This window comes from Choristoneura fumiferana, chromosome Z, assembly GCF_025370935.1.
Source record: "Choristoneura fumiferana chromosome Z, NRCan_CFum_1, whole genome shotgun sequence".
NCBI lineage: Eukaryota > Metazoa > Arthropoda > Insecta > Lepidoptera > Tortricidae > Choristoneura > Choristoneura fumiferana.
The window spans coordinates 10,603,769-10,628,212 of NC_133472.1; the positions used below are offsets into that span (position 1 = coordinate 10,603,769).

Consider the following 24,444-nt stretch of genomic DNA (forward strand, 5'->3'; position numbering starts at 1 on the left):
CATCTGGAACTGGGATAGAATTTTGGTCTATAGGAGAGTCAGTGATAAAAATGACGATTTTTGGATGTTAATATCTAAATAACAAGAGGGCCCTCTTATTCTGAGAGGAGGCCTGTGCGCAGTGGGACGTATATAGGCTGGGATGATGGATGATGATGATGATCTTAATAACCGTTTGAGGTGTTTTTATGAAATTTGGAGCACGTATGTATCTCACAAGTCTCAATAAATGAGCCAAATTTGACATGTTTATGTGAAATAGTTTGAGTTATGAGGAGGTCGAAAGTGGCTCCAAATGGTTCGGGTAAAATTACACACGGTGCTGCTCGCCAGCTCTGTTAGCTTGAACTTGGCTTGACACGCTACCACGTATATCAAGTGTAAATAACCGTGAATCACTTAATACTGTAATGTACTAATGGCTACTTGCTGGAAACACATAAATCTCGAGTTAGCGTTAAGCTCAGTTTAGTAGTGTCAAAATGTATGGAACTGTCAAGCTTAAGCTATTTTTAACTACTAAATACAGATTTATTTATTCTTGCAAGACGGCCTAAGTCTTGTCTCATAAAAGTAACTGTGCGTGCATTATCATCTTTAAATCTATTGTTTAAATCTCGAAATATCTATTTCGAATCTGATTAGGGAGCCTTGACTTACGTCTTCGCAGGCTGCTGGTGTCGAGGCGATATCAAAAGTTAAGCAAGCAAGATGCGTCACCTTGACAATATGCCCACCGGGTCAGATTCCAAAGCCGGTTACAAAGTATCTCATGGCTAATGTAATGAAATGACCCACCTTCACCTCAAAACTAGGTACCAAAACATTGCTCATGCAGGTATAAATCACAGACCGCTATTGTTCAACTCACATGTTTATTGTGTTTTATATTATTAGATAAGTAGATAAGTAATTAATTTGAGTTCCACGCTAGTTGTTGTATTCGAGACTCGAGTTAATGGTTAAGGTCGTCTTGTAGGCTTTTTTAAATCTCGATTTAAGGCTTAAACTGACAGGCCTTGTATGGAACTGACAGGACTTAAGACCACTTAAACCTAGATTAAAAAGCCTGTAAGTGGACGTTAGTCATTGAAGTAAAAATATAAAGAATCATAAAACTTAGTAAAAAAACAAGACAATCATCTTGAACGCTTCGTAATAAAATTATTGTCACAACTGGGTAAGTAAGTTTGTAGCAAGAACAGCGTAGGCCCACAGAGAGCCGGGCCGTCAAATTTTATCTAAGTTTGTGAGGCGAGCGGGTAGCCGGGTCGACGACGCCGTAGTGCACCGGCTCCAGTATCAGTTCCAGCTTCAGTCCGCCGGCGGGAGAGCAGCGGGACGGCCGCCCGTAACGCCCGAACCGCGAACACCCCGCACGCAAACGAACTACCCCGCAAGCCGAACACCCTTACCAATTCTCATCGCACATTTACCCAATTGCCGGCCGAACATGTACTTTTAATTTGTAGAGAAACTCCCAAGTGCCAATAAGCTCTGCGCCTGGGTAAGTTTATAACGTGATCATGAAGCAACGTGTGATGACGTTGCACTTATGAAAGTTTATTTTCAACAAAATTAGAGTTTTATATTAATTTCTTTACCCTATATTGGCATTTTCATTTTAAGTAGCACGGTTAGCGCCATAATAATAATAGTGACAACGACAATTAATGGAAGGGTGCTAATGATAGGGTAGTTAACTGCATTAGCTGAAAATGGTTATATTCGTAATGATTAGCGGCACCTTATCTTTAATAGATATAGGTCTATACGAAAACGATAGAAATAATTTATTTAAATGCGACATTAAAGAGCTATGCTATTGAAATATGATTTAAAGTATGAAAAGGTTTGTAATCATTAATAGTCAATAGGTAGGCACTATTATTAATTCTCCTTCTTGAAAAACATTGTGCCAGCGAATTTTCATACTACTAAGGTCTTTCTTTTAACCTCCAACAATTTTTACGCTTGTAACGATTTTTTGATGTGTCGGAAACTAAGTTAGGTAGATTAAAAAAAAATCTAATGTACTTACGTACTTACCTAACAACAAATTATTTAAAAAGACATGAAAATTCTTGCTTCCTAGAAATAATAAAAGGAAACACATAATATTATAATTACAGATGTACGGTCAGCCAAATAATTGGTCTATCAATTTTTAAACAAGTTCCTATCAAATGAATATGTCGCTAAAGTCGAACTTTCAAGTTGACAGACACGTCTATTGGCATTATTGTTTTATTACATGCAAACGATTATCAACTTTAGAGTGGTAGACCACATATTTGGCTGATGGTACGTACATACTTTGTTAAGTAATTAATTGTTTTCCTTCGGGAAAAGTCGGATCTCAATCGGAATATGGCGGCACCCGAAGTGTCTATCAATTATTGTATTAAATGAGTGACTTTTTCATAGCAATTAAGCTATAAGAAACTTTATTATTTAGTATCAAATGTCAAAATGAAAAATGTACAGCCTTACGATGGGTACTAAGTAAAGCTGATTAAGAGAGCAGGACAAATACGAACATTTCCAATAAAATACGATGGAGAACCTATAAGCACTATACATTAGAAAAAAATAGCTTTTGAGTTAGATCTTCAAATCTTATTCGACAAAACTAAAACTGGCATCTACAAAACAATGGACTCGAAACCGACAGGACAAGCATTGAAGATGCACCTCGTCTTGGAGCCCCAAAAACGGTGGCTTTACTGAAAATACGCGAATAAGTTAAAGCCACAAATAAATATCTCTTCTGAGCAGGTGCATAAAATTTTGTTTTGCACAACGGATTGCACATGAAAAGGCTTTGTGGAAAATAATTACCGCAGTTACTCATTCCAGAACACATGCGTAGATTAGATGCGTATATTCGCATACGAATATTTGCTGACAATCTTCATGTGTTTGAAAGAAATCCAATGGAGTTTATTCGCCGTTTTGTTACAATATATGATACGTGAATTTATCACTATATCCCGGAGATGAAAGAACCGGTCAAATGCGAGTTCGACTCGCGCACCGAGGGTTCCGTACAAATTTGTATGTAAATAGATCTTTGATGGAGCCTCGAGGTTTTCCCATTTTTTCCCCTAAATATAAAATAGATAATATTTAACTTAATATCTAAAATATAAAATACTAGCTTTTGCCCGCGGCTTCGCCCGCATGGAATTTGGTTATCGCGCGCTGTTACCTCGGGAACTGTGCATTTTTCCGTGATAAAAAGTAGCTTATGTCAACATCTGGCCCATGAACTGTCTCTATGCCAAAGATCACGTTGATTTGTCGCTCACACACACACTTTCGCATTTATAATATTAGTATGGATGTTACACAATGGAAAAAGAGAAATAAATATACGAAATAAAAAAATGTTATAACTATTCCTAGGATTCGAACTCGGGGCTTCATGCAGGTAGTCCACGTATACCGCTTCGCCACCTTGATCCTGGTCAGAGTCTGTCGAAATAAACCATCGCTTTGGAATTAAATAAGTATGTAATCAAAAAAAAATTTTTTTGTGATGGAGCAACTAATTAGCGATTTTCCGATTTTTTCCTTTACTTGTGCTGTAAGACCTTCCATCTTGCCAAATGTCATGATTCTAGGTCTACGGGAAGTACCCTATAGGTTTTGAATCCACTGCAAAATATATGAATAATAAAGCTCAAATGGCCGTTTATTTTGATTGCGTTAATGTAGAAGCTTAAAATTTAACAACTTCAGGACATGACAGACAAACGGACAACAAAGTGATCCTATAAGGGTTTCGTTTTTTCTTTTTTAGGTACGGAACCCTAAAAACAGTCCAGACAATGGGTTAGCCGTGGTGAGCCAACTCCAAAGAAAGCCTAGGTCATTCCGTATGTTGAAAAGTGATGGCGTCTGTTAATTGGGACGCAAAGAAAATCCTCTTAATTCACTACCTTGTAGAGATGGGTAAATCCGGATCTGAAGACTCAAAAGAGTCAGATCCTTAAGCGGATCCGAATCCCTTATTGACTCCTTTAAAATCTTATCGACTCCGAGGAGTTACTAACTCCGACTAACCTATTGGATCGAGCGACTCGCAGGACTCGCGGGGTAAGCATGATACCAATTTCAGAGCCGCTCCCCGGAGCCGGTTCGACAGTAGTAAGTATATCTGAAGTGACACAGATTCAAAAAGTCATTAGCACGAATCGGTACTTCAGTACCTTGGTCGGTCGGTCGGTCGGTCGGCCATAGACAAACTAATAAAATAATCGCTCGAAAGCCTCGGAGTCAATAAAGGAGTCCCCCTCGGAGTCGATAACTCATATTTTATTAAAGATATTTAAGTAAAGAACATTGTTTTATAAACGACGGATTTGTCTGAATAAAATAACAAGGGCTCTCAGCGACCTTGGACGTCGATCCCTCACAGAAACGAAACTCTTCCCTCACCGCTATTCGTAGATAGTATTTTCAAATTTACAATATTACAATCGATTAAATGAAACTTCCCAACTGAAACAGTTTAAGTATTATCAAGTTCCGTAATAATAAGTAAGCCCTTTAGCCTGAGTTCTATGAATTCAAATAGGAAAAGTCGATTGAGAAAGTTCACCTAAGCCGGCGACTAGTTGAGTCACAGCTAACTGGCTGCTAAGCTGTCCGCCGGAGGCTTAGTTTCATGAGTCAAATATATACCCGGGTCTAATATAGAGCGGAAACTTGTGAACTGCTAAAACGGTGAGGTACCGCTGTATTGTGAATACCTGTCGTATATATTGAATAAGTTTAGAGGCCGCCGGAATGTACTTATTCGGTATTCATAATTTTATGCAAATGCCTAGGCCTAAGCTTATATGTTATACTAGCTTTTGCCCGAGACTTCGTCTGCGTAGATTTCGATATTTACGCAATACTCCATAGTACCGTAGAACTTTTAGTCGAACCATTTGAGTCCCAGGTACCTACTGCCTATTCGCAACTCTAAAACTGTAAATATTTCAGAGTTTATTTCAGGGCCAACGTGTAGAACCCTTTAGGTTAGGTTAGGTTAGTTTTATAAAAAACCTGAAATATTTACAGTTTCAGAAATATAACGTTTCAAACTTTCGTGATTCTCACTCATAGTCAAAATACCATAAACGGGACTTATCACGCTATTTTTACACGAGTAATATTTACCTCGGCGGGTCTACTTGTGACTCGTAACGTTGCCGAAACGTCGAGGTAAATATTACTCGTGTAAAAATAGCGTGATAAGTCCCGTTTATGGTATTTTGACTATGAGTTTCAGAAATATTAAACAGTTGGGAAATGAAAAGTTTCGAAATGAATCAGGTTGCCAAACATTTTTCGCCGAAACATTAGTAAACCTTTGAGTCCTGCTCCACCGCTACCCACAGTTGAATTTTCTCACAGTAAGTGTCATAATAAATTCCCTTGTCAAGCAATGCGATGTCACTATGACTCTTTACGTAAAGGTTCCACAGTGGGTCACGATCATAAACTAAATATTACTAGCGTAAATAGACTAACAGTGGTGCGAGTGAAGAAACCTATCCTTACGGCATAAGCTATGTGTGGGAAAGAGATAAAATCAAAATGACAGCTAGACCCGTTTTGAATCAGTGAGCCACCTTTAGCCTCCTGTCAAAATTTTCTTAGTATTTGTTTTGTATTTTTTCTGCAATCCTTTCGATTTTTTGCATTCTGGAATGGTGTCGTGTTCTGTGTTGCGTTGTGATACAACCTACTGTAATAACCCAAATAAACATACATTTCACAGGTAAATATGATTGTACAAGTACCATTTTCATAGCTCTTATTTTCATTGAATGTATTCTCAAATACTTATTAATATGCTAATATGAAGCGGTAAATAGTCTATTTCATAAATATGGCTTGATTTCTAATAATTATGTGTTAAATAAAAATATATTGTATCCTTCTTCCAATAAAGTTTTGCACTAAAATTTGTAGCTGCTTTTCTCCGATTTAAAGATTTGACAAAAATAAAAGTAAAATAACGTAACATTGAGAATTAAATGTTTTTTAGTAAATAAAATAATAACTATTTGCTTACAAACAAAAATTCAGTGTTTTGTTTTTAGGATTTCGTACCCAAATGGTGCCAAACGGGACCCTATACTAAGCCTCCTCTGTCTGTCTGTCTGTCTGTCTATGCGTCTGTCGCAAAGCTGTATCATGTAAAGTCAATTTAGCGATAATTTTCATACGTTTCGCTCGAGTCATTTTTAATATTAAGATAATAATTGGAATTTTGTGCCACGCTAATTAAAAACACCTAAAGTGTTCATTAAAGCCAGTAAGCATGTATCTTGTTTGTGTTTTATTTATAGCTTACTATTTACACTCTTGACATACGAATATAGGTACTTACCTAACTGTCTAGTGTAAAGTTAACGACGAGTGACATGAGTGGGAGTGACAGATATTTGCTGGCAATTTTTTTAATTAAGAAATGTAATGAAGTTTTTAGTACGTACTTTACTGCAACAGCCCTTAAGATTTATTTCTACTGTGTACCTTGCCTACGAGTATATGACGATACCGGATATACGGGGATACCGGGGATACGATAGCTATGGTTATCGACAACTCATATTTAGCAGTGAGGGCAACTCTAAAACTCAAACAGACATTTACAAATTTACACAGACAGGCCCATCTCACTTTCGGTCACGCTGGCAAGTAAGGTCGGTTCGTCTAGTACCTAATATGAAGTTTGTGGTCACAATACAGTTGGTTCGAGTGTACCAACTGAGATTTTCTTATACAAACTTAAACACCCCACATTATCCAATTCCAAGAGATTTTCGAAAAATTATTTCAAACTGCGGATAAATATAAACTGAAAAACCTGTTCACTAAGTTTCCCATCTACGGGCATTTCTATCTATCTGCTGTTGTACCCTGAGTTTATCTCTCCAATTTCAACAACGAATTGTTACGAATTTTTTTCTTATTAATTTTCGTTAACATTTCCATACAATATTTTAGAGACACACCGGGGATTTTTTCGACAGATTAGTAAAGTTTGCATCAAAATCCGTTCAGCTGTTCTCACGTGATGCGCGGTCATATAAACGACAAACAGATAAACAGACAAAATTCTACAAACTGTTGGAACGTGTTCTGTTATCGATTCTAAGTGGGGATGCCAACTTTTTTTGAATATCTTCCATGTACAGACTTTCGACCCTCTTTAGCATTATTATACTCGTATGTATAGAAGTTAAAGCCACAAAGCAACGCAAGAGATTTTTAAAATAAAACAAATCCGCGGTCCATAACAACTGCATGCAAAGCGGCGGCATAAGCAGTGCTTAGGCATTTTATTAAATTGTTTTTATAGGTAAGTACACATTATTCTGTGATCTGATATGTCTAACTATACCTGAATGATAAAGCAGAGCAAAGTGAGTAGGGCCATATGTCCAACAATGAAACTTAGGTACACAGTGAATCATTGCGATATTAATAAAGTGCCAGGTTGACAGATCGTGCACTATATCGCGTAAGGACACCCTTGAGAATCCCCCACTGTACTCCAGTTTGCATCGGCGTCACGTGGAGGAACACGTGTCTACGGAGCTTTTTCAGTATTATTAGCACAAAAGTAATTTAGCATTTTTTGTAGATTTTTCATTAAATTATGTTTAGAAATTCAATATATTTGATACTTTCCTAATATTAAACATATTTCCTAGATTATCGTGGACTTGCTCACGTATTAAAGCGACACAATTTAGCAGGCAAAATTCGAGGATATTATAAAATACCTTAGGTAGTCAACAATGAAACAATTACGCATGGGACATTTAATAAGGCTGATAAAAGTTAAAGTAATTAAATCTGTTTTGATTATATTTATGTATTTACATAAATACGTATTACATAAATAAGTCTTAAAATGATGAAACAGATTATATCAGTTTTCACGTTTCATTGTTTAAATATGTAATGTTTCATTCTGTACACCAATGTGGGCACAGTGAAACATTTCCCATTTTTTACTTTTTATTTTTTTGATGACACAGCACATTCCTAAAGAATACTGTGTATGCCACTCGAAACTCAATAAAATTACCTAAGTACTGTAAAAAATTCATACTTCTATCTGTCAAAACAAAGATCTATGAGATTTTGAATTTTACGTGTTTCATTGTTGGACACTTGACCTTACATTCGTAAATAAAATTAGAAGAAAAAAACATTTTGCATATTTTTGTCGCACAAACCCAAACTTAATGTACCTTCTTTCGTATTTGAAATTCATTTAAAAATAAACTTGATAAATTGTTTTTTTAGTAAAACTTATTTACACCAGGTACCTACAAGTGTTACAATTCTACATGATTGTTAAGTTTCTCTTGCAAAAAAGTGACAATTGACACTTGTAACAGTTGTACCTTTTATCAAATAGGAGCCTGGCTTCAATTTCTTACAGTATGCATACTCGCAGTTCTATTATTTTGTTGAAGAATTAAATGTTTAAATTACTTTACGTTTTCATTTTAGCAGTAACTGCGAAGAAATATTTTTCTAAAAGCCATTTGGAGAAATTCGCATTCTTACCTAATCGCCCACTTTTCCTAATTATTATTTAATGACTTTCATAAATTCTTGTAATAGATGTTGAACTATAGTTTTTTTTATAATTTAAACTCTACATACCTACCTTCTCTTTATTAAACACAATACAGAAATAACACGGAAATAACTACAATCAGTAGGTTTTTGGTTAATCATCATTAAACAGGTCCGATCTGTGCCTGTCATCATGTTTACTATGTGTTAACCGCGTGTATTATTTACTTACAAATTTTAAGTTACACGCCGAAAATAAATTGATTGAGTAAACTTAAGTATGTAACAAGTTCATTAAGCGCGTCCATGAAAGACAAATTTATCTGCCTTTTAATGCAATCAACCTCATCCAACGTGGTCGCACTCAGGGAACTTTTTTAATAAACGTCGTATCAAATACAAAAACCTCGATGTGCCGAGATTCTCGTGGGCTCTTTCCTAGTACATAAAAGGTCAGCCCTTTCCGCGATAAGGCGGGGAAATCGGGTATCAAAATGCATATTAATTCTTGTGTTGTTACGGCATCGCGCCTTCATTTAATAGCGTTTACGGTTAGAAATCCGCTTCCCCGTCGGTGAAGTTAGCTCGCCAAAACTGAAGCCAACAAACTGTGAGGTTTGATTAGATTATGAGCCTGCTTTAATTAACTTCAAGGTTAAGCCCGTTTTATTACAAAAAAGTGTCTTAAATAACGTTTAATTTTATTGAACTAAAATAATTTCCTTGCTCACCCGCGACCTTACGATAGCTAAGTTTATGCAAAATATGCGTGTTCATGCAGTTCCTCCACCTCCACACTGTAAGAACACACACAAATCACACAAACCCATCTATCACCACCACCACACTACACTGACGCGTTTCGAACTCAACCAGAGCTCATCTTCAGAGTGACACAACCGTACACTATGCTACCAGTTGTTAGACTAACGAACCACAACAAAACAACAACTAACAACTGGTAGCATGGTGTACGGTTGTCACTCTGAAGATGAGCTCTGGTTGAGTTCGAAACGCGTTAGTGTAGTGTGGTGGTGGTGATAGATGGGTTTGTGTGATTTGTGTGTGTTCTTACAGTGTGGAGGTGGAGGAACTGCATGACCACGCATATTTTGCATAAGCTTAGCTATCGTAAGGTCGCGGGTGTGCAAGGAAATTATTTTAGTTCATTGATATGGACCTCCGCAAAGTAACGCCTGATTCAATAAATTGTTTAATTTTATTTTTACGTTACAAGTGGCACTTCGTTTATACCCGTTACGCGTCCAATACTCTATATTAGTCCCTAACTTTTTTTGTTTAGTCTTAGTTTAGTTTAGTTAGTAGACTAACCCGTAGTCTCTAGGACATATCCCGCAAAAAAAAGTTAGGGACTAATATAGTCTCTAGAACGCGTGACCGGTTAAATAAAGATTTTCAGTGCTATCCGTTGGGGTAAAAGTAAATAAAAATTCAAAAATACAGAGCGTCATTCGATTCCTCCCTAGACACATTGAGTTATGTATATCGCAGTAACTTACGGGGGGAAAAGGAAAAGGTGTGCGTGACAAGAACAAATAAAATCCAGCCAGCCATAGCCCCAGTATAAGAGGTTAAAAAAACAGACAAAAAGAACTTAGCGAATCGTTCTATAGGATCAGCTGCACCTACTCGTTATGATGTGTTACCTATACTAATGTGTAAGTAGTATAGGTACAGCAAATTGATTAAGTACAAATAGTACAATAGACGGAGAGGTGGGAAGTGATACAACACCTATGCTTAGTGTTACAGGCTTTGATTACGCTTTTAGTTTCGAATCTGCGCAATTAACGAGAGATTAACACGAAACTTGCAAGTAACTTAAATGTCTGACAGGCTAAAATCATCAAGATAAATGAGTAATGATCTTGTTGCTAAAGATTTTATAATTTTTTCCGTGTATTTCTGAAGGTATAAGATGCCTACTCACGTTCACATTATTATTATTTTTCACTGAACGTGTTCAGGTAAAAATTAACCGAAACCGTTTTCTTTGACAAAGCGTGCAACCACATTAATTTAGCCTTTCTTTATTGTGGGATTTTTTCCTTTTGTCACGTCACGGCACGTGTCAAAACGATACCCGAGTTTTCGTCAGCGCAATGCAAGAGACATCCGGAAAGCAAATAAAATAACACCAGTAAGAAGTTATCAAACGTAACGTGACTAAGGCCCTTTTTCTTTTCAGCCTCATTCAAACTTGACAAGGGACTTAGAAAAGGGGCGTTTCTTTTCTTTTTTTGTAAATACGACTCTTGCACGGCGGACTTCTAGTTCTAGGACAAATTATAGGCCTAGAGCTAGGTACATAATAAATAACTAAATTGATTTTATAGTAAGAGTGTAGGTAAGGGGTCATGTTTATTTAGTACTAAATAAATAAATATTGAAAACTACTATACAGTACCCGACCATGAGGATTGCTCATCGGTCTTTGGAAAGAGACTCTAATAATTATACCTAGTTACGGAAATAGGGCCATTTTGAAGTGAAAATATAAATCCCATTCATTCCCAAGCCCGTAGGAATTTCAAAAAATCCTTTTTTAGCGCACCTCTACTTCACTTAAAGTAAATGTGTACCAAATTTCACATCTTTAAAATAAAAAAAATAAAAAAATAAAAACTAAGATTGGTTTTTTGGAATCTTTTTTTTTGTGCATATATATTTCAGTTTGTATTTTCGATATAGGTTTTACGGGATGACCGTAAAAGTAACAAAAAATTTGGAATTGAAATAAAAAATACAAAAACATTCCAAAAAACCAATCTTAATTTGATTGCTTAGTAACGATATCTCTTGTCCGGGTGAGCAGTTAGTTCCGATGGAGTGTCGAAAAGTTTCTCGATGAGGGCTACGGCATAGATGTCGCTAGTGTCACTGCTTAAGTGGCTAAATAAGAAACAACACAAGCTGAGATATGAGGTGCATAGGAGAAATTCGTGTCTGTATCGTCGTCCAGCGGTAGTGTAGCGCTAGGCACGGAATGCCGAGGACCTGGGTTCGATTCCCAGCGCTGGTCTTATTTTTCTGCTTTTTCTGTGCATCTTTATTTCAATTTGTATTTTCGATAAAAATAAAAACATTTATTTCACACAATTAAATCCATAATTTGTTAGTAACAAAGTTTACTATTAATACTAGTAATACTTTATCATAATCAAATATTAATTTTAAATTATAATTCATTAATTTACAATAATCATTAATAAAATTAAATTCACTATTATAATTATCATTATAAAGTTTTGTTATAAACAAACATAATAAAACATAATTAAACTATAGATAGAAAATTTGGCCTAAATCACCGTCAATGGGTAAGGTGCCCAGATGGCTGGCCGTATTTCCTCGTTGTATAGCGATACTTACTTATACGCTGTGCGAAATAGTGGCCAGCCCTCTGGTCGCCCGAGGCCTCAATTAGGCGCGTCGACAAATCTTTATATAGCCGACGCGCACTTGGCCCCCAAAGACCTTTAGCTTCAGCGGTTTGGACTGTGCGTTGATATATCAGTCAGTCAGGATTTTTTATTTTATTTATAAGTACTGTTTTTACGCAACTGCCACAAAACAAAAAGCTGGGCGGAAAAGTCTAAATTAAGATGTTTCCAAAACCGTTAATTATGTATCTACAGGTATTATATTAATATAGATATTTTTGGGTCTAACAACAGTGAGATGGCGCGAACGACAAGAAACCCCCTGGGGTTCCTGGCTCCGTTCGGCAGCAGCACTTCTGTCGCGTCCGCCGCCCCCACTGCCGCCACAGTAGCCGTCGCTAAGCAAAGCGCCAACAATAAACGGCCTACGCCAATCATCATTTACCCCACAGGTAAAAACTTTCATCAACTTTAAAATCGACCGCGGCGAAGCTCTCGCTACATACTTTAAGCTGCGTTAAAATCAATTACATAGCTTTCTTAATGCATGCACGTCATCATCTGAGTACTTTTGAGCTCCAGTATAGTCGGTTCTCAAACAGCTATTAATAGGTCGCACTCAAGTAGCCCGCGTGCCGCTCGTTACATGACCCGCGTAAACCACCCCAAATGGGTTGCCTTGTCATTCGTTTGCTGGTTACCTAACTAGGGCGATGATGCGACTGCGGAACAGAGCACAAAAACCGCCTGGGTCCCGGCTCAATGTCCAAAATTTGACTAGGTACTTGCTGCCACAGACTAAACCCGGCCCAAAACTTTACTTCGATGTCGCTCCCGTTTTTCCCGAATCAGATTTACGACGACATTGATCGATTTATAATGTACAGCTACCATCAATAGAAAGGCCTGATGCTCAAATTAAAGGTCAAAGTTATGATCAAAGTGTTCAGTGCTCATAGTGAAAGTTTTCGGTTACAAAATACGTCTCGATCGCGTTCGCGTTATATCTCAATTTGTATGGAAACACGAACATCTCAAACGTTCCGCTAGAGGCGCTGTTCGTGTTTCCATATAAATTGAGATCTTAACGCGAACGCGATCGAGACGTATTTTGTAACCGATAACTTACACTAAGGGTACAGGTATGTTTAAACACCTTACAGGATCTATTTGTTGTCTGGCCGTGCACGCGTCTGTTCTGCCAAGACTACTGTCTCAGAAACGGGAAGAGGTAGATACTAAGTAAATATCTACCTCTTCCCGTTTCTGAGACACTAGTCTTTTATCGAATTGAAATTACCTAATCAAATACTAGACAAAGTATGGTCTGTGGGAGCTGTCAAAAATCAAGTCTCTGAAGCGAAGCCATCAAAAGGAATGTGTATTTTGTAATTTTCATACCGTATCTATCAACGCCTATCTTTTACTTATTTACTTCCCGTTTACAATTTCGATAAGAACTGCGGCTGAAATCATCATTAAAATAATTTCAAACCAAACAGTCCGTTGATTTCCTTTACAATTAAAAGGGAAGGAGGTAGAAAAACAAGATCAAAAACAGGCTAGCAAGATCCCTTCATTAGTCTTTGTGATACTCCGAACTAAAATGTTTTGGTAAAATGATGTCCTGACATTTTACTAACAGCGCCTACGCGCCTACCGAACTATTTAAAAAAAAACACGAACAAATTTGTGACAGCTGCTCTATATTAGGTACATACGAGTGCAATCTGATGAAATGTACCCGAAGAAGAACGAATTCCGCTTCACGGTGCTAACGAACCCTCCATGAACCCATCTTAACCCAGTTTTAGTCCACAAAAAGCATGGACTACAACTAAACGGTGATTGCAGCTACAACCAGTGATAAACTGTTATCGCCTTTTAGGTATATAGCAGAAAACACCATGGACCTATTTTTCTTTTCTGGCGCCATTTTTTCTAACTTCGTTATCAATGACAAGTTTAATTAGGTATAATTTATTTTATTTAAAATTAAAGTTTTTGACATTTTCTCCCGGTTAATAAATCAAACCTGTGACAAAATTTCTACCGGTTGCATATCATCAAATATAATAATTACCCATAAATTATTTATGGGTGAATTTTCAGACCAACTTTATTGGCTGTCCCAAGTCAATTAAAAATAAACTACTTAATAGAATAATGCCACACAATTTTATATACGTTGTATACAATACAACAGATTAGGTTTAACATTACAAACATTGTTGACTTCAATTAAAGCTGCAATAAAAATATCGCTATGATGTGTCCATTTCGCGATCCGCTTACTGACCATGATTTATAAATTTAGAATTTTCATAAATAAATTTATGTTAATTATAAAATTATCTTCTTCCTAAAAACCCTTTAGATTAAGACAGTAGCTTACGGAGTCTTAAACAGTACAACTTGCTCTATAGTTGCTAAAAAACCTTGTGTCAAATGATCAGTATGGCAAACGAAAGATTTGGTCGGAATTTTAATTTTAAGGCGGCCAATTTAAACCCAGGTTTTTATCAAAATTAATAAAACATAATTGGTCGCTATCACAAAAATAAAACTTTACAATTTTTTTGTTTCAGTGACCCCGGAATCGATAGTAGTCCCGATCGTGTCATGCATATTCGGATTTCCCGTACTTGCCTTGACGGTGATTTGCTGCCTGCGACGAAGAGCGAAACTAGCTAGGTAAGCAGCAAGTCGAGAGTTTCTTCGCTTGCGCTGAACAATGCGAAACCAATCTGCCGCCGACCGCTAATAAAGTTCGAAACCTACAGGCACTACTATGAGACTATACTAGCGCTTTAAAAGGGAGCATGTACCAATATACATACATTCATAGCAACCGCTTAATCAAAAACGGAAAAATTCATCGCTACACAGTTTTTGTTACGGATTGCCAGAGTTTTATTTTCTTTCGTTTACATTTATCTCTTTGTTTTTAAACGTTTATATTCAGACACATCACTTGATTATTGAAACTAGAAATTCAAGTTAATTAAATTTAATCTATTTAAACACGACAGGCCATCCACCATATTTAGAGTATATCCACCACGTCGTATCCTCAGATTTGAAAGTTAAGGATTTATTAAGTAATAGTCTTGGTGTGGCTTTAAGTAGCATTATGGTTTTAATTTAACGGCTACAAGAAACCAATTTAAATAATTTTCGTCCCCTCGGGCACGGAGATCACTTTACGTAGAAATGAGGCTGAATTGCGTAAAAATCCACTCAACGCGTCAGATGTTCTCATTTCAACTTTGCTGTGCTATGCGAAACGTATAACCGTGCTTTATACTTAACTAGCCTTTACCCGTGATTTTACTCGCGTAATCCATTAGGTCTGGCAGTCGAATTGAAAGGAGTAATAAACATACACACACACACACACACACACACACACACAAACTTTCGCATTTATAATACTAGTGTTTACCCGCGGCTTCTCACACATAAATCATTAGGTCCAGCAGCTGAATTGAAATTCCGGGATTTTTAAAAAAATAAATCGTTGTTTTCTTTGACGTCACATTAAAAACAATCATGGTCAAGTTTTATGACTCTAAGCCCAGCGGTTGTTGTTCTGAGATTTTATCCCTATCCCGTGGGAATATCGAAATAAAAAGTAGGCTATGTTTTATTCCAGATGTCCAGCTATTTACATACCAAATTTCATGACTCTAAGCCCAGCGATTATTAATTCGAGATTTTGTCCCTATCCTGTGGGAACATCGGGATAAAAAGTAGCCTATGTGTTATTCCAGACGTCCAGCTACCTACATACTAAATTTCATGACTCTAAACCCACCGGTTGTTATTTAGATATTTTATCTCTATCCCGTGGGAATATCGGGATTAAAAAGTATTCTATGATTTAATCCAGGTTATTAACTAACTTTTTGCCAAATTTCATCCATATCCGTCCAGCCGTTTCAGCATGAAGAAGTAACAAACATAGTCACTCACTCACAAACTTTCACATTTATAATATTAGTAGGATTAGTAGGAATTTTTATTACATTCAGTCATTTAAAAAAAAAGAAACGACCAAAAAATTTTTTCAACTTCTCAGATCATCGAATTACCTTCATATAATTGTCGGATTTTAATTTAGGACTAGGACATAAATCTGAACCGTCTGTACAAAAATTTGACGCGCTCGAGTATTTCAAGGTCACGTTTTTATAACATTTTTCTATATTCCCTGTATCTGACACGCTCGAATAACTTTTTTATTTTTTTTCTACCCTTCTACGGCCACCCCCACCAACCAACCCGTCAAATGAATAAATACCTCTCGGTTATCAGATAGACGTAGAACGTTACTCTATAAATGTCTGATGGGCTCGACTATTTTATTTTCATGTGACTATTTTTTTTACATTTTTAAAAATTTGCACGCGCTTACCAAGATTACCTATTCCTATTGATATAAAAAGTTTCAAGCGTTTTTAAATTTTTAGACATCCCCCGTTCCATGGATCATTACGCTTACTAAGTAACTACCGATTTAGCATACCCGCCTCCCCTGCTATAAATAACGTAAAGTTGTAACGCAAAGGATTATAGAGAATAACTTAATAACAATTTTTCTCTTCACTTCGGATAACAAAAGATCCGTTCTTATGGACTTTTAAAGAACGGGCTTTCAATATGGATTAATAAGTTTTATAAATAGATTTCAATTTATCTGGGAGCTACATCTGATCGTTCCTTTGAATTTGAATCGGGAATCTCTTGAAATGCTTGCGATTTTAATGTTTTAAACTTTCGTGATTTTCACTCATAGTTAAAATACCACAAACAGGACTTATCACGCTAAACATGTTCGGAGGGAGGGTCGGACGTTGTTAGTGCTGTGTGTCGGTGTGATGGGGTGACAATTGAAAATGACCAAGTGCGAGTAGTTTGAGATCAGAGGGGCTACTACGAAACTCGCAAATCGAAGTTCGTATCGCACCGTCCCTTTCACTCGCGTAAAATATATGATACCACTTAAAGTATCAATTACCGGTGCTTTAATATAAACATTAAGATGCAAGATACAAATAGAATTAAGATATACAGATAGAAGTTTCTTAATGTGGGTGGGTCATTTGCTTATCGTCTCTGAACATATTATAGGGAAGTTATGATATGGATGTAGACAGATAAATAAACAAAAGCTATGCTTGCTTTGCGAATGTGAAAGAAACAAGATCCGACACACTATAATAATATGATGTGATGACTTATGTTCTAACTATGAAACAGTAAGAGGAATAGGAAAGTAATCGGGTGTATTTCCTCCCAGAACTGACGTGTCTTTCTCGCCACTTACACATATTAATGCAGACGCGTATTTGTGTTTTCATATGTTTTAGATTTTATTTTTTTGCCATTTTTTTTAATCAAATAAAAAAAATACTTTCAATTATGTCTCATTGTCATCATTCATCAAGTTAGGCTCTGATAAGCGGAACTTATGAAAATCGAGGGAACTCTCAATGTAAAAATATCTCGTGTGTTCTTAAATAACTTTGAAACCACATAATAATATTTGTGTTAAAATTACAATATTGAATATATTTGAGATTCTCGTAGCAATGTAAATAACCTTTAGTGTTTTGGGTATATTGAGTAGTAGTACCTAAATCATGCATTTGCTCTTGAAAATCACCATTTAGTGAAGTCGAATTTCACATTTTTTTACCTTTATTCCAATAAGTTGATGATGTGTTCGTTATTTTTTATATCGTACATGATTTCTTTTAACTTGTCTGTTGTATCCTAGGTAATCCGATGCAGTGTGGTACCTAATACGGTACATTATTTTATACTTTACTTGCTTATAGTTATATTGCGCAATGCGATGTTTTTTTTCTTATCTACAGCGTAGTGCTAGAATTAGCATAATATTCATTCATAAATATTATTTTCACTCTCATTGTCCTTTACAATGTTTATATTATTTAACGTCCAATTCAAGTTTTAACGAAACGTGTACCTTATTAATAATGAAATAGAATGGCTGATGAAAATGTGTACGAGTATTATTAACATGCGCCATACATTTTTATTGTGTAAGTAGGTACGAGGGTGGTTTGATAAGTCAGTGAATTTGAGTAAAAAAACTTTTTCAATCTCCTTCCAATTCGATGTATTTCGTCCAAAGATGTTCCAGCTTTTTCAACGCCTTCAAAAATTTTTTTTGTCAAGCTCTTAAAAATATGCTTCAGTTTCAGCTATGAGTTCCTCATTTGATGAAAATCTTTTCCCACCAAGCCAATTCTTTAGGTTTGGGAATTTAAAAAAATAACATAGTGCCAAATCTGGAGAATAGGGTGAATGTAGCTGTATTTTATATCGAAATTCTGTTAATTTGGCTGTTGCGTATGTCAACGCTGTGCAAGGGCATTATCTTGATGAAAAAGTATTTTCTTCTTTGCCAGATGAGGTAGTTTTTTAAAAATTACTGCGTTAAATTTTTGCAACAAAGTAGCATAATAAAGGCTATTTATTGTTTTACCTTTGTTTAAGTAATCGATGTAAATAACTCCTTGGCTGTCCCAAAAAACAGTGGCCATTACCTTGGCTGCCGAATTAACGGGTTTGCCTTCTTCGGGCAGGTTCGTTAGTAGAAGTCCACTGTTTTGACTGGTTTTTCGTCTCTGGCGTATCACGATGGATCCATGTTTCATCCACGGTCACGAATCGACGTAAAAAATCATCAGGATTACGCTTCAATTTGGCTAAGCATTACTCAGAAGTTGTTACGCGGTGTCATTTTTGATCGGCTGTTAGCAATCGCGGCATCCATCTTGCGGAAAGCTTTTTCGTAAATAAAATATTGTGCAAGATATGACAAACTCATTCAGATGAAATGTGTATAGTCTCAGTAGAGATACGACCACAACGAAATTCCGTAACCACTTGTGTGTACCATAATATGGTCAACAGTTTTCTGACCTCATCTGCTTTGCTCATCTGATATATGACTCGATTTATTTTTTATTTTCCCACTTTTTAAAAAGAAATCTTGCCAGTTAGCCACCAAAGAGTTAACGATTACAAAAAAATATATATGAGAAAAACTTTTTTCATAGATTCATCAAACCGCCCTCTCGTACACAATACCTTGCCTTTTTTGCTCAAAATAACATATATTTCTGTGTGCGCTTCCTACTAATCAGTTCGAAGTCGGTGCCAAGCCCAATCAATAGAAAATATGTACTCGTACTATATTAGATAAAGTGCAGATGACTAGGTCGATTCCTACTGGCTCGTGCTGAGATTTAACAAGTAAAATGCTCGAGCTAGTCCAGCCGCTGGCAAACCCGATTCATTCTATTTGTATGAAATAAATTTGTATGAATTATATTTGTATGGAATAAATTTGTATGAAGTAAATTAAGCAATAATTAATTCACGATTAATGCCCTTATACTCCGGCTAATATTTTAACTATTGCTTTAAACGGCTCAGAGCTAAAATATCTGTTTTCCTAAAATGTACAATTCTCAAAACGTCTGCATTTTTACAATATTAGCACTTCTATTTTGTCAGCTTTCTCAAAATGTCTTCTAATTTAAATATGTACAATCTCAGGAAGTCGCCTATTTATAATTTTTACATTCCTGTAATATTAGCATTACAATAAGTTCTGCTTTTGTTTGTTTTCCCATAATATCTGCTTTATTTTCAAATCAATGTTATAAATGTAAAAGGTTTAATTGCTTGCATACTTAGTACTCTTAAAATAAAATTTAAAATAATAGAGATATTTTTGATATGATAAAGATATTTTGGATAAATGTTGCATGTTCATGATTGCAGACATTTTGGGAAAATGGATATTCCAGGCCTGAGCCCTTTAAACGTCGACTGATTTTTACACCGAACTTTTAGAATAATGTTCCTCAGTCTGACGGTACTTCTTTTTTTTAAGCAAACATATCATTTATTCACAACACAAGATACTTACATTTAGATATATGTCTGACTGTATTTTTCATTGTGACATTCGTGAACCGATTTGGATGTAGGTACATGTTCTGATGTATAAGAGGTCTTATTTATATTCTCATTGACGATAAGGCGAAGGGTCGGGGGCAAAGTTTTGATGTCGGGTGATGTCGGTTTTCATTTTTAATGGAAAAGGGCACTTTATTTAGCATATAGGAGGCTAATTGGAACCGCCAACGGTAACCTCATTTTGCTTCGTATTGAAATAATTTATTTTTCACGACACTGCTCGAAAATGTGGCCATAGATAAGCTAAATCATCTAGTACCCGAAACTGCCTATACATATGTACATTTAACAGCTGACTCATTTATGGTTCGCAAAACACGACAACAATGTAATACATTACGGTAACAGGTCGTGTCACACGGCTGGAGCAACGTAGTCTTTGAATTGTTATTGTTTGTTTTGTGATAAATGTTTTTTATTTCCTCGCAGTGGTCGTGAAAAGCACAATGTTTCGTTTCGGCCAAAAGTGCAATAAGTAGATGAACTCGTATTATCGAAGGCCTCCCCTTCGGGTCGGCCTTCAAACTAACTCGTTCATCTAATTGCTTACTTTTCAGTATCTTCAACAATATTATACTATTATCAGTTACCATCATTAAAAGTGATTCAAATTCAAATTCAAATCATTTATTCAGTAAATAGGCCGCAATGGGCGCTTTTACACGTCATTTGTAAATTATCAGCGCTTTCGGAAAGACCATCATTGCCAAGAAGAATGCGCCGCAAGAAACTTGGCAGAAAGTATTTTTTCATAATAATATAATTACAAATAAAATACTTAAAAACTACAGTATACGATTAAAGAAAAATTGCAAAAATAATAATACAGGGATGTATGGGGTCCCTTAGTTACAAAACTAAACACTAACTATATCTACGTTCAGTGGAAGTGTAGAATGCTTCCACCCTCATAAATTTTAATAATAATAATTTTCTCAAACATGCTCGGAAATGTATGCGTTAATGTCACGAAATGGAGACATGAAGTTTCTCATTTATGGCTCCCTACCACCTCCCTACATAACTTCTTGGCCTAGGCCATGAAGTATGTATGAAAATCAATTATTGTCCGCTGCTCTAACTTTTTAATTTTACTTACTAACATTAAACTGACAAAGGAAAAATTACGAACAGCCAACCACCACTACTCTATAAGCATTTGCGATACTGCGATGCGATGCGATGCGATGCGATGCGATGCGATGCGATGCGATGCGATGCGATGCGATGCGATGCGATGCGATACGATGCGAAGCGATGCGATGCGATGCGAAGCGAAGCGAAGCGATGCCAAGCGATGCCAAGCGATGCCAAGCGATGCCAAGCGATGCAAGCGATGCCAAGCGATGCCAAGCGATGCGATGCGATGCGAAGCGATGCGATGCGATGCGAAGCGATGCGAAGCGATGCGAAGCGATGCGAAGCGATGCGAAGCGATGCGATGCGATGCGAAGCGATGCGATGCGATGCGATGCGATGCGATGCGAAGCGATGCGAAGCGACGCGAAGCGATGCGAAGCGATGCGATGCGAAGCGATGCGATGCGATGCGATGCGATGCGAAGCGATGCGATGGGATTGGATGGATGGATGGATGGATGAAATATTTCCTCACATTGTTTGAGAAAAGCACTATACAAGCCTCGGCCAGAACAGGGATTGCTGGACTCGTTTTATCCGGCCTCGTCTACGACTCGGCCGTCTACCCCGAACTCGTCCATCAATCCCTTACTTCATGGCCTCTGCAGTAATGTACTATTAGTTCTGAAATATACATTTCAGGTCAAGTAACCATTAAGCTTTTGGATTCCGAAGGCAAGCTCACGTCTGCCGCCCCAAAGTTAGCTCACACGCTATGTATCCTACTGATCATACTCGTAGCACCTTTAAACGTGCAATTCTTGTATATATATTTGTAATCAGAATCTCGGAAATGGGTCCAACGATTTCGATGAAATTAGGTATTTGGGGGTTTTCGGGGATGACAAAACGATCTAGCTTGATCTTATCTCTGGGAAAATGCTTATTGTCGAGTTTTAGCCCGATCAAAGCTCGGTCGCCAAGGTACTACCAATTAGAAATTCGAAATTTTGCGAGTATGCATTGTGTGCATGCGTGCGTGTGTATGTTTGTTACTCCTTCGCGCTAATACGTCTGAACGAATTAGGACGAAATTTGCTATGTACCTACAGTTGAGTTCTTATACTTTTAAGCACGCTTCTATACCGTTAACAATAGAGTCGTGTTCACATATTTTTGATAATTTTTTTGCTGGCAAATTTATTAACTTTACTATAGATGGACGTCTGGAATAAGACATATATTGGATATTCACCAGAGACCCACCAAAAGAAATAACTTACTTTGAGAATTTATAACTTTATTACCGTCAACGAACATAGTATATAACGTCTACAATCACAGTTGTCTCAAGAATAATCAAAAATGAATCTATCTATCTATTATATATATATATACATATATTATTGTCGAACAAAAGCAAGTACTACAGTACAAGTAAAGTCAAATCAAAATTAATAAGTACCAAAAAATAGTAATTGATAATAAATACAAGGCCGATTTACATACATCACAATCAATAAACTATTATTCGATCGACTTGCTAGTAATTGTACAATTCTTAGGCTTGGGGTTGCACGGAAGTAGTGTAACGCAGGCTTGTTGGCGGTGCCAGCCGGAAGCGCTAACACGTTTACTTTATATGCCGATTACTTTGAGTATTTATCTATAATGGAGCAGAATGGAAGTGAATTTCCCCTCTGTCAAAGGTATGAACCCGGGTATACTCGTTTAATAAAACTGGTCCTATACCACGAAGTGCAAAACTCGAACTTCGTATGTTGCCGTCCCACTGACGCTTATTTATTTATTTATTTATTCAATACAAAGTCAGGCTTACAGTTTGCACCAAAACGCCTAGCTCGTTAATACTTAATACTATGCTAAAAATAACATTATTTTAGATAAAAGTGCTCCCCAACCATCGGCAAACACGTCAGCATCCTGGATTTCAGTCAAAGATTCATTTAGCAGCGCAATTGCCCCGGCCGTTGGACAGTTCCTAGCTCTACGAGTCCTCAGCCCCGCCAACGCTGCGAATAAGTGATGGCGGCATTGGCGGCGGCGCACTCCCGCCCGTACATACGGTTGCGGGACGAATAGTCATTTGCCGCAGTACCAGAGGATTTTTTTTTTTACCAGAGGAATATTGACTCTATTTTGCAACAAAGAACAGTATAAGGTATCCAGCCCAACAATGCCTGACACAAACAGCGACGGAAACAAAAACGGATAATAACCATATAGCCTCTTATACAGGTGCCGAGCAAACTTTTGCTGGTCTCTCTCTTATGTCATTTAATACGCGAGTGAAAGGGACGGTGCGATACGAACTTCGATTTGCGAGTTTCGAGCGGTTTCGCTCGCCTCTCGTGACATTTCGGAACCGTATTTGTCAGTGAACAGAGCTCCGATAAAAATGACTGGATGCAGTGTTTTTTGGGTTTAAAAAAAGGTCTGACACGTCGAGTCTACAAAATTATACATTCATCACATTCTTTGATTGGCATCATCAATGTAGACTTTGAGGCCAGACGCCGATTGGAACTCTTTACGCCTCGTTCGAGTGGTGTTGAGCTATGGAATTTATTGAACGAACGATTTTATTTACATGTTGGAGTATAGCCAGCTATAGAGTATAGTGCTATATGACGCAAGTAACACTTTTAACAGCCACAAGTGTTGCTTCGCCATTGTCTCGGTATAGAGCAGTGACACTGGAGCGAGCTTGAGACAGACGCATAAAATCGCGGAATCTCAATTTAACTGCTAGATCTAGTGGTTTACGCGTGCAAAACTGCGGGTAAAGGTTTACAACAATACCGATTCAACTTAAAGAAGAATTGTAAATTATTTTTAGTCGCGTGATCCAGGGTCAATGTATAATTTACACATTGTAAGAGACATTCTGCACGTAACGCTACAATACATCGGTCGATCAATCTCATGTAGGTATATCCATCAAAAGAGCGGCGGCCCTGTATTATCGCGAATCGATCCTTGTAAATAAGCTTCCCACTCCCATAAGCTTAGGACAACATGCGCGCTAAAATAATCCGTCATCTGTCCATGTCACTAAACAAACTCCAATAATGAGCTAAGTCTACTCCCGATTTATCCAATTTTCTTGGTTAAATTTAGCTAAGTTATTAAACATACCAACACTACTAACTCCTCAGCGAAATTAAATCGATTTTTCTAAGCAATATCGGCAAAATTCGTCCCTTTACTGTCATCACGTTTCAAACTGTTGTCCATGGCGATATTTTATGATATTCAAACAAGCACAAATGCTCGGGTGGGATTGAATCCATACAAACTATATCGAGTCGGTCAAT

The 24,444-nt window shown here is 36.9% G+C and overlaps 1 protein-coding gene across 1 annotated transcript in view; it reads left to right on the forward strand.

Annotated features, from left to right (window-relative positions):
* The first annotated feature begins 1,322 nt into the window (after positions 1 to 1,322).
* Positions 1,323 to 24,444, forward strand: part of LOC141438523 (uncharacterized) — a 33,329-nt gene continuing 10,207 nt past the window's right edge. Inside the window, exons 1-3 of the mRNA XM_074102407.1 lie at positions 1,323 to 1,507; positions 12,300 to 12,457; positions 14,594 to 14,699. Of these exons, the coding sequence (XP_073958508.1) occupies positions 12,304 to 12,457; positions 14,594 to 14,699 (260 nt within the window). The 5' untranslated portion in view covers positions 1,323 to 1,507; positions 12,300 to 12,303. The remainder of the gene's footprint in view (positions 1,508 to 12,299; positions 12,458 to 14,593; positions 14,700 to 24,444) is intronic.